The sequence below is a fragment of the Maniola jurtina genome, chromosome 23 (genome assembly GCF_905333055.1).
Source record: "Maniola jurtina chromosome 23, ilManJurt1.1, whole genome shotgun sequence".
In the NCBI taxonomy this organism is placed as follows: domain Eukaryota; kingdom Metazoa; phylum Arthropoda; class Insecta; order Lepidoptera; family Nymphalidae; genus Maniola; species Maniola jurtina.
In genome coordinates, this window is record NC_060051.1 from 3,270,671 (window position 1) to 3,282,525 (window position 11,855).

The 11,855-nt window shown below is 36.6% G+C and overlaps 1 protein-coding gene across 1 annotated transcript in view; it reads right to left on the reverse strand.

Moving 5' to 3' along the window:
• Positions 1–1,340: 1,340 nt before the first annotated feature.
• The window catches only part of LOC123877240, a 120,824-nt gene continuing 110,309 nt past the window's right edge, over positions 1,341–11,855 (reverse strand). The window contains exons 6-20 of the mRNA XM_045923793.1: positions 11,635–11,769; positions 11,271–11,533; positions 10,819–10,948; positions 10,315–10,461; positions 9,977–10,096; positions 9,468–9,613; positions 8,889–8,999; positions 7,971–8,101; positions 6,691–6,787; positions 6,396–6,456; positions 5,377–5,530; positions 4,937–4,987; positions 4,596–4,680; positions 2,990–3,067; positions 1,341–2,206 (exon numbers count right to left, since the gene is read on the reverse strand). Coding sequence (XP_045779749.1) covers positions 2,174–2,206; positions 2,990–3,067; positions 4,596–4,680; positions 4,937–4,987; positions 5,377–5,530; positions 6,396–6,456; positions 6,691–6,787; positions 7,971–8,101; positions 8,889–8,999; positions 9,468–9,613; positions 9,977–10,096; positions 10,315–10,461; positions 10,819–10,948; positions 11,271–11,533; positions 11,635–11,769 — 1,742 coding nt within the window. The 3' untranslated portion in view covers positions 1,341–2,173. The remainder of the gene's footprint in view (positions 2,207–2,989; positions 3,068–4,595; positions 4,681–4,936; positions 4,988–5,376; positions 5,531–6,395; positions 6,457–6,690; positions 6,788–7,970; positions 8,102–8,888; positions 9,000–9,467; positions 9,614–9,976; positions 10,097–10,314; positions 10,462–10,818; positions 10,949–11,270; positions 11,534–11,634; positions 11,770–11,855) is intronic.

Genomic DNA, 11,855 nt, shown 5'->3' on the forward strand with positions numbered 1-11,855 from the left:
ACTATCCAGCTTTTGGTTCCACGCGCATTGGAATCATAGCTGATAGATTAGTTAATTTTGTTTAAGAATCGGTGTGCTTAAAATAATGTTACTTGATGCTAGTGCATTGCTGTATTAAGTTTCAAAGATCGGTTTAGTTGCCACGTTCGATTGTTTCAAGTTGTATTTGTAATATTGCTGAATATTCTATCGATAAACTTAAAATTATTAATTATTATTGAAATATTAAATAAAAACGCTATGTCTCATATTTAAATGTTGGTGTTTCATTTATTCCTGTACCTGTAAAGCTACGGCCACACCTGCTCGTCGTGTATGCGGGATGCGGGACGCGATGCGGGATCGTCCACGACGCGAATCTATACGTGCGTAATGGCACTGGAAGGCGAACGCCATTGATGTTCCCGCTTCGTAGTCGCTTGGGTCGCGCAGGTGTGGATGATGCTTTCCACTCCGTAGTTTTAAGAAACTGCATAGTTTGAAAGAGAGGAAAGGTATGGAATGCACTTCAGGCATCCATGTTTCCTACCACGTATAACTTAAATATCTTTGGCAAGAGTAAAAAGGTATCATTTAGGCAAGCGTGCTCCAACCTAGACTCATCATTGCTTTTTATAAAGCATGATTGTCAGTAAGATGACGCCTGAACTCACAGTTAGTTGGAGTATGCTCGACTCACACGGGAATTCGCGACGCGCCACCAAGGAGCCGCGTCGCGAGCAGCGCCCCATTGATAAAGACCCCAAAATTAGTGCATACTCCGACTAAGGGCAATTACGCACTGCATCCGATACTAATCCATGAAAATATAATAACTAGATATGTCAAAGATGTCCACTGAATAGCTTGGATTTGGATCAGAGATCGGATTAGTGCTTATCAGATGAGTGCGTAACCGCTCTAACACGTGAGTTCACCCGTCAGACATTCATATTTTATTTATAATGGTAGATTTTCATGATAGTTTAAAACTTATCCGCTGGTCGGAGAGCATCGTAGACCAATCCTTAATTTAGGGTTTAAAAGCTAAAAAAATATTTTAGGCGGTAGGTACAAATAAAATAATGTAGATTTATAATGAATTTTAATTAACAAAAATATAAATAACTTATCTAGAAGCAATACTATAAAGGATTCATTATACTTTTACAATATAATTAATCTAAAATATCTCAATAGACATAGACACCACAAAAAATTATTGGCACTTGTTTTGCACAATATTTTTTAACAAGAAATTCCATACCAAAAAAACGAAAATTCTTCAAACAAGAAATCTACAACTGCAATAAATAATTAAGTAACAATTAATATAAAAAATAACATTGGATTTCTCATTCAAATAATTTTCATTGTGAACTTAAAAACTACATTATACTTATACATATTATGGCATTTATATTTTGTATTGGGGAAGATATTCTGGATAAATATATATAGGTACCTATTTTATTTGGTGGTAAAACGGTTGAATAGCCTCAGCAAAAGACGCAGGTTTGAATTTCTAACAAAATATCACGATTATTATAAATATTTATTGAACTATAGTTTTTAGCTTAGATAGTTTCTTGAGACGGCTCTTCTCGGTAGAACTTGTTTTCCGAACCGGCGGTAGTCTTCACATAATATAATAATAATAAATAATCAAATATCTATCATAAGAGCGTTAAGTTGGCGTTCATGAAATATATTTTTTAATTTTGACCTGTTGTTTTAATTTTAATATGTTTATTTATTAACTAAATACAAATGTATATTGTAAAATAACTGTTTGTCTGTATGCTCATGAAGCCCTGAACTAATTAATTTTGCAATTCAAAGTTTTAGTAAGTTTTATTTACATTAGGTAGTTACTAGGTAATAGATATGTTTGATAAAAAAAAAATTGAGTAGAATTCAAAATGTACGAATTTTAAAGGGATGATGGATTTTTTCGTAATACGTATTTTTCATATCATTTTTACCGTCAAAACTGTATGTGCGTAAAATTTTATGTATTTTATTACTTAAAACTAAAAATTAACTAAATAAAGACTAAAATGTCACTGTAAAAAATTTAATTTGGTAACTTTTAGACAATAGTTTAATCGAATAAAACTCAAAACATAGTTAGGAATAGCCTCTCTGTTTTAGTGACATTTTATCTTTTTTTTTTTTAATAATAAAGCAGTCTTCACAGTGAATCGAACTCCGATACATCGCTAGTCTGAAAAACATGAAATGGTATTAGGCAATAGGTATAGCATAATGGAAAACATAATATTATTATAGAGACTAAGATATAAGTACAAAGATGAACTTTGACTTCTGTTTTAAAATCAGACATTAGTAGGTACCTACTAGGTACTTATAATAAGATCAAAAATATTTGAAATGCCTAATAGACATTTTTTATTTCTTCTGTAATTTTTAACCGACTTCCAAAAAAGGAGGAGGTTCTCAATTCGTCGGAATCTTTTTTTTTTAATTTTTTATGTATGTTCCCCGATTACTCAAAGACCCCTGGACCGATTTGTTTTTTTTTTTTTTGAAAGGGTACTGTGCAGGTCGTCCCATATAAATTTGGCGAAGATCTGATGAATATCTTCGGAGATGGAGAACAGAACTCCTCAATGGATAAGAGCAAATTGCTCGCTATCTGTGTAATAGCTTAGTGAACAGTAGAGTTTTAACTGGGCATAGCGTGTACAGTGGGGCCACTAAAAATTGTGAAATAAAAAAAATTCAACAGAAAAATAAAACCGACTTCAAAAACCACAAACACTAAAAAGTATAAAAATAATGTGTAATGTACAGCTTCACTATTGGATTTCTAATTTTGTTTTAATATGCCCGCTCGATTTCATACCTAGGTACATTACACGTGTAGCTACACAAAAAATATTTTTTACTTTTTAGTGTTTGTGGTTTTTGAAGTCGGTTTTATTTTTCTTTTAAAAAATTTTCATGCATAGGTATCTAGTGTTAGTGTAGATGTGCGTATACCCACAAGGTCAGGTTTATAGAGGTGCACGTGAGGCAGGAGGAAGGTGGAGCCGAGGTCGCGTTCAGCCATTGTGTGAGCCTCCTACATACAATCCAAGTTAATTTATTAGAGCTGGACGAAAAAAGAGATTGTTACCATAAGATTAGGGAACTATGAGCAATTTAACTACACGATAATAATTATTACATGTGGTACCGTCAAGCAGAGAGTCAGAAGTGGAGTCGAGTATTATTTTAATAACAACTTAAGAGGGCTCTCTCCGTCACTCATTTCATACAATCGTAGTTCCAATTCCATTTGAATATTAAGCAACCAAAGTCCATGAAATTTTGCAGACATGTTCTAGAAACTAATATCTGTGTCTGTGGTTTTCCAGATTTCTGTTAAAATATTCGGTTTCAAAGTTACGTGGTATTAAAAATTTTCATACAAACCTTTGAGCCCCTGTAATTTTAAAACTACATATTTTTAGTAAAATCTAAAACACCACAGACACAGATATTAGTTTCTAGAATATGTCTGCAAAATTTCATGGACTTTGGTTGCTTAATATTCAAATGAAATTGGAACTACGGTTGTATGAAACGAGTGACGGAGAGAGCCCTGTTAAAGTCAGTGATATTAGCTTCGACAAAAGATTGACAACAAAACATAGAGGTAATTAAATATGACAAAGTAAGAAAATAACGATACGAATGGAAAGATTTTGTATTCTAATAAACTTTTACAAGAACGTTTGATTCGTCCTGAAACTTCAAACACTGGAAAAATGTACTTTATCTTTATTTTGTTAGACTTAGTTTTACGATATTTGATGTCGATTCACACTAACACAGAGTGGAAGTGTCAATCTATAATTTTATACAGCATTAACACCGGAATTCATAGTCAAGATAGGGGCTTCTTTAAGCATGTATCATACACAGCCTTAATGCATTGCATAAAGGTTGAATATGACACATGTCACCTACCTTAATGCCTTTTTTTTCCTCTCTCGTCTGGCTTTACAAAGATTAGCCAATGTCAAGTTTGTAGTTATTTGTAACAAGTAAGTTAAAATATACAAGTATGGACCCCGTCTGGGCCGGCACTCGCCGACATACGCACGGCACCCCTTTAGAGCGCTTTCCAGTAAGTTTTAACAAAAAAAAAAAACACTCCAAAAAGGCAGAGCACGCCCGCCAGCTAACACCAACACAGACGAAGTCCCCTTAATGCCTTAATGCATAAAGGTTAAGTATGACACATGTCATCTGCCTTAATGCATTGCATAAAGGTTGAATATGACACATGTCATCTCCCTTAATGCATTGCATAAAGGTTGAATATGACACATGTCATCTGCCTTAATGCATTGCATAAAGGTTGAATATGACACATGTCGTTTGAATCGTCCTATAAAAAAAGCCCCTTTCTTGACTATGAATTCCAGTGATATTCTCTCGTTATCCACAACATAATTCACTAATTTCTACTGAAAAAAATTCGTTATTTTTTCTCAGTAAAACCTTGTGCATTACATAGTGGAAATAGACTCAATATACTTACTATATAATATTACAGATTATCGCTTCGAATCAGTGTCAGTGTGAATCGACCCTAAGGTTACCTGGTGAGTCAAGCGTGTGGAGGAAGCAGCTCGACCGGTACTGGCCGGTAGAGTTCCGCCGACTGATCGCGCTTCTGACAGTGTCCTGTGTACAAGATATTTATTTATAATTAAATAAAAAACAATAAAATAAATGAATAAATAAAAGTTTATATTACAAAATCACAAAAAAAGAATAAAAATAATAATACAATTCATACACATTATCAACTAAACCTAAAACTAGAAAATTACCAAGTTTTATTAGTAAGACCAATATTGTGTCTGTGAGCTAAAAGTATTTTTGGCCTATATAGTGGTCCGCCATTTTTCTTTTTTCAAAAATAACGTAAAAAACTCACAGTTCACCAATACGACGTTCTGCGTCCGTCCATTCGGACATGTCTTCTTGACTGCAAAAAAGGTGATGGTTATCATTAATTATTATCAGATAGGTATCCATACTATCCATACTAATATTATAAATGCGAAAGTGTGTCTGTCTGTCTACTAGCTTTTCACGGCTCAACAGTTTTATCGATGTTACAGAGTTAGCTTACATCCCGGAGACGGACATAGGAAACTTTTAATCCCAAAAAAACAAAGAGTTCCCACGGGATTCTTAGAGGCAAAGTGATTCTCTGAGCTGTTGTTGATATTATATCAGTCAATTTCTTCTTTCTGGGTATTATAATATAATATGGCTTATAATATAATCAGCCAAAATGAAACTAATTTTACTATTATAGGATTTTTTTCGTATGTATATATATATTTATATCCTCATCCTTTTATTATGTACCTATTACTATATTTACGAAGCGTGTCGAAGTGAGACATTTCCGCTTCTAAATCAGTCTTGTTCACCGACGAAGCGTCGTCTCTGTCTTCCTTTATGGAGTTTTCGTCGGGACGCACTGTGGTGGACACTTTGAACCCAGCTGACACGAGGGCACCTGAAATACACATATTAAGAGGGCTCTCTCCGTCACTCGTTTCATACAATCGTAGTTCCAATTTCATTTGAATATTAAGCAACTAACCAAAGTCCATGAAATTTTGCAGACATATTCTAGAAACTAATATCTATGTCTGTGGTTTTCCAGATTTCTGTTAAAATATTCGGTTTCAAAGTTACGCGGTCTTAAAAATTTTCATACAAATCTTTGAGCCCCTGTAATTTTAAAACTACATATTTTTAGAAAAATCTAAAACACCACAGACACAGATATTAGTTTCTAGAATATGTCTGCAAAATTTCATGGACTTTGGTTGCTTAATATTCAAATGAAATTGGAACTACGATTGTATGAAACGAGTGACGGAGAGAGCCCTGTTAATACACACACGCTATCACAAGTTTAAACTTCAAAGTCATCCACCGTTTCTGTTTGACACTGATAATGGACTAAGAGCCAGCGCGTGCCAGACCTTCGTTATTTTATAAAAGCTGAAAGTTTCTTTACGTATTGTCCCCAACACAGGGAAGAACGATCAGCGACTATGAAGTTTGGATCATAGCGGCTTTTAGGGGTTAACAGGTGATAAAAGTGTAAAATATCGTCAACCTTACGAACTTTACCAATCGACAATGTTTCTCGCAGAAAGTATCCAAAAGGTCGTCGTAGCGTCGGTTCACTTCACCTGTTGCACTATTATTGTATCCACTCCTAGCACAAGCCTTACACTTAGTTGGAGGGGAAAGGGGAATATTACTTATGATAAACATGGCTAATATTCTTGTAAAACGAAATTATTGTATAAAGAGTGTCATTCGTAGCAGTCATCTACTTTCTTCAAAACGAAAGTAAAACAACCTACCCTTGTTAGGTCTCTCTTTGTTGATGCTGTACGAGGACTCAACACTGTGTTTTCTCCGCATCTAAAATTGAAAAAAAAAAAATTGATAGCCATAACTGAAAAAACATAATATCCTAAGTTCCATGTTTAATGCAGGTCCGTCGGCTAACCTTACCTTTTATACTATAGAAGGTAAGGGTTATTTAATTCAAGGAAGATGGTACAGAATCTATACCAACTTCCTTCCATAAATCTTCCATCTTAAAAGAATCTTCAAAAAACAATTAGTATTTTTAGGTATAACGTTATCACTTACTTCTTCAGTAACATTGGTAGCTCCAGACTCCAAGTAGCTGATAAGTTTCGCTTCGCTGATGATTTCCGCACTTTTCTTCCTCGCGAGATTATCTCGACTGTGGACATAAAATACGGCTATATTAATTGGCTTAACCTTTAAAGCCAATAGGATTTGAGTCGAGCGGCTGTTGTGACGCCGTGAAAGAGCAGCAGAATGTACAATGAAATGTGGTACGGTATGTAGAGGCATGCAGCCTCTTTTAAGACCGGCAGCTGCGAAGAAAGCAACACACTTTGCAGCTGTCACTTAGAGAACACAATTTGAATTCGGAACGATTCAAAATATCTTGCTGGCCTGGACGAACCCCGGGCAGCGATTCACCAGGAATTCACTTCAGATCATCAAGACCGCAACACCTCGGTCTAGCATCAAGCTCCGGCCCTCGTTTTCCTACCACAGTTTTAATTATAACCAAGGCATATATTGTAAATAATAATAATTGTTCATGTAATACAACGTAATAATTGTAGCGGCATTTCATTTATCAGTTAGTCATCATACGCTGCAGGGCTACTACAGGTACATCTACAAGAGATTTTTCACACTCGCAGCAACGCACAAAAGCTTAGAATGTATTATGTTAAAGCTGATTTCAGTAGGAATTAGGTAGGTATATTAACTACTTGACAACATTTTTTCTGCGTATTACATTTCATAATGCTATAAGGCAAAGGTTATAAGTCACATATGACAACGCAGATTATTATCTAGGAACAAGATTATTCACGGCATAAATATGCAATGACCCAAACTGACCGTGATTTGCTGGTCTCGTTCGACCACTTTCGTGTTCAACGTCCATACACGGGTCACGGACATAAATTTAACACTTAGGTACATCAGCTTACAGTCAAAAGGATTTTCGACTACAATGAATATACTTTTACTGGCAATCAATGACAAAACAGCAAACCAACAAACAAACACTCCTTTGCATTTAGTGTGATTTCGGTAGACTTATTTAAATACGTTATCCTTTCGAATAAACTGTTTCCGCCACTCAATTAAGTGTAACCTTATTGTATGGCCGGTCCTGCACTACGTATAGTACGCGAGTCGAGATGGCAATCGGAGTATGAGGCGGGGGGACGCCCCGCACATCCGCACGTCACCCGCGCTATCTCACACCGGGCTAGCGTAGGGGCTGTGCGGGTGTGCGGGGCGTCCTCATCTCGATTGCCATGTTGCCCTGTCGCGAACTATACGTATATCTTTATCTAAAGAAGGCCCGTAGTTACCTGTCTGAGTGCTGGGGGTGTAACCTCGCGCGGGGAATCATGAGCGCAGGCGCGGGGGGCGGGGGCGGCGCGTGCGCAGGCGGATCCGATATCACGCACTTCTTGCTGCACTGAGAGCGGGAACGAGATTGCTGGAACAGAGATGGAGATATCATGATTACTAGCTAACCCATCCCGGGTTCACTCAAGTAGAAATAGTGGAAATTTTCAAAAATCTGTAAACGGAGGCCGCAGCCTTCCACCAGAGAAAATCAAAATTTTCAAAAATTCTGAAAATTTCCAAAAATCAAAACTCGTACAAACTTGCAAGTCTGTATTTCTCTCTGTAACCCTCAGGGGTCTAAATATAAACCCCTGAGGGTTGGATTTAAAAAATCGTTAAACACGTATAATGCGCAACAGATTGAAATAGCAACCGGGCGGGAACGCTCCGCACACCCGCACGGCCCTCGCACTAACCCCCGCCTCATACCCCGATTGTCATCTAGAGCAAATAAACGATTGATTGATTAATGGATTGACTGATCTCAACCATTATTCAATACTAGAAGATGCCCGCGACTTCGTCCGCGTGGAATTAGGTTTTCAAAGATCCCGTAGGAACTGTTTGATTTTCCGGGATAAAAAGTTGCCTGTGTCAATTACATGGACGCAAGCTACCTTGGTACCAAATTTCATACAAATCGGTCAAGCGGATGGGTCTTTAGCAATCCCGTGGGAACTCCTTGATTTTCCGGGATAAAAAGTAGCCTATGTCCATCCCCGGGATATAAGCTAACTCTGTACCAAATTTCGCCAGAATCGGTTAAACTGTTGGGCCGTGAAAAGGTAGCAGACAGACAGACAGACACACTTTCGCATTCATAATATTAGTATGGATTGAACAAAGGAACTCATTTGATCAGGATCAGTCCTTACCTTGGAAGGTATGTAAGGTAGAGACGTATTCTGTACGCTACACGTTTCAGCTGCTTCTCGTTCCGCTATCAGGGCTCGTCGATCAGCTCTTTGCTTGGATGGAAGGTTACCCTGAAAAAGAGAATAATAGTAGATTATACAACATGGGGATAATGTAATGTCTTATGTCACGGGTACCTGGGACCCTACTACCACCGCTTTTAAAGTAATAATGTTTCAATATTTACAAGTTTTATTATTTACAAGTTTTATATGAAAATGTCAAAACAATATTAAACATTGCTACTTTAAGCGATGGTAGTAAGGCCCCTGGATAAATTCCAAGCATAACGAGAGATGTTAGAGTAACTCCCGAGCGTAGCGAGGGTGTTGCATCTAGAATCCTGAATGAAGTGCTGAGGCAGAGCCCCTTTAGCTCGCACACAAAATATTGTTCATTTTATTTTATAGTTTTAAGTTTAGTTGTTATTTTGTAGTCTCAACATAATTTTTTTATTTTAGTCTTTGCTGTTATTTTGTTGAGGTAAATAAACTTTTATTTATTTATCATTTAAAATAGGAAGCATTTGAAGTATTTACCTGGTGTAAGCTAGGCATTCCCTGCATGCAGCCTATCACAAAGGTCTGCGTGGCCGGGCCTCGCTGGCAGCAGCATCGCTTCGACGCCCAGATGGTCACCACTAGGATCACCACCGCGCCAATCACTGTCACCGTTATGAGCACCGCTGAAATACATAGAATCACAATTTTATTAAAAACCTATCTATGGCTTTTTGCTTCAAATCAACAAACTTAACAAAATCCCCTCTGAAATCATGAAAGGAAGCTAAGTAGATCTTACAGCACAAGTAAAGGAAAAAAATCCGAAAACCGTGAATTAGTGGTTATACCACACAAAAAAAAATTGTTCTATTTCTAAAGCGCCATCTATAAGATGACGCTTTAGAATAATACGAAATCACATATAGATGGCGCTGTTGTCATTATTTGCAATATTGCATATACAAATGTTAAAATATTTTGTACGATGGTACGGGACCCTTCGTATGCGAGTCCGACTCGCACTTTTTTAAATCTGGAGAACTTACCTTTGAGATTAACTTGGCATGTTCTACCAGCGTACCACTTGAAGCATTCACAGAACATAGCACTTTCGCGTTCGAAGCAAGTGCCGTGGTAGTTGCAACCACCACATCCTACGGCATCAGCTGAAAGGAAGGAAGTATGCATATGAATTCCTGTTACTTGTTACTAAGTTCAATTAGGATTTTTTGCAAGAGCAGGATTACAGGCAAGAGATCTCTAGGTCGCCAAAGGTAATTATATGTGTGCAATGTGTCGCAATGTTAATAGTATAATCAATAATGAAAGGAAAAAAACTTATGATTAAGAAACAAATGCTTATAATAGCTTTTTGATTACTTACAAGAGCAGATCCTTCCAGGATACAGAGTATTAACGCTCAGATCAGCGAAGCCTTCCAGACAGCTGCATGTATAAGTGCCTCGAAGGTTGAAGCACCGAGCGTGCTCAGAACAATCGTGGAATTGAGTACTGACACATTCATCAAAGTCTGGAAAAGAAGATGTTTAGATTTTAAAAATACAATTTTGCTAATTTTGTCGTGCACAATCTCTAAACTAAACTAAGACTGGTCTATCCTTCCCTTCTTGCTGGCTATCCTTTTCGAAATATATCCTGTGGAAAAGGATAAATTGCAGCATGATTATGTCTATGGTATTGACTGTGGTTAGCATCTTTATCAGACGATATGGTGTGAATTCCGCTTTATAAAGTACTAATGATAAAGCATATTTTAAGTCCTTAATACATCGACCTCGCCTCTGTTGTCTTAACCATTTTTTTTCTTTCTCAGTCCAGTTTTAATCTTAATAGCATATATTATGTTGCACATAAATAAGATTCTTACCGCTAACATTTAATCTGTCCATCAATTGGTCTGCCGCATGTACTTCTGTTCCACCAAGACTATAGTTATTGTTTCTCAGATATTTTTCTATGACTTCTTTAAGTCTGCTCTCGTGAGCATTATCAGAGAGCTGAAATAAATAAACGATTAATCAAAATATCTCAAAAACACTTGTGGTGCATTAACAGTGCTATAGTTTCAAAAAAATTTATTCGTGAAAAAGGTCACCATTGGTTTAGTAAAGTATGTCAGTACTAGTGGCGAATGCTCGTGAGGTAACATCTGCCCTCAAAGACGTTGCTTCGTGATGACCACAACTCTGCCAAGAGTGTACGACGAAGAAGAAGAAGGTATCAGTAGTATTGCCAAAATTTTAGTTACAAATTAATTTATACAATACCACGGTCAAATAACTACTTAAATTAATCATTAATATTCGTTATAATTCTTACCTGAACATAGAAATCGTTTATAACTCCTTCGTACAATTCACCTTTAGGCGTTCTCATATCAACGGGGTGGAATCCAGTTATATGGACACCATGGTACACATCTCTTAAGTCTGATTGCATTATCATTCTATTGATGCCTTCGTGAGTGGCAACGGCTAGAGTATGGTATTCCTTGCTGGAATTATCTGATAAGTTCTTCTGGAACTTCAGTCGTTCATTGCCTTGTGATCCAAGAGCGAGTCTTACTGAATATGTGTATGTCGCTGAAAACAAAATCGTTATAAAATAAATATCTACAACTAGAAATTTTCATTTATGTAAAGTTGTCTTATGTTTTGTTATCTTAGTTTCTAATTAATCTTACGTTTGCAGGGTCTATCGGGGAACATCCTAGCGAAGCCTGGTCTGCAGATACATTTCATTATGCCATCAATTCTCTGGCACCTTTCGTTTCTAGAAGCCTTACAGTCTGGTTGGCATTCTTTTCCATAACCAGTAACTAGAAAAAAAATTGCACTTTTTTAAATAAAAATACAAATTCTAAAAATGAAATTTACATTTAAAATTGTGTAAAAGTACTTGCCG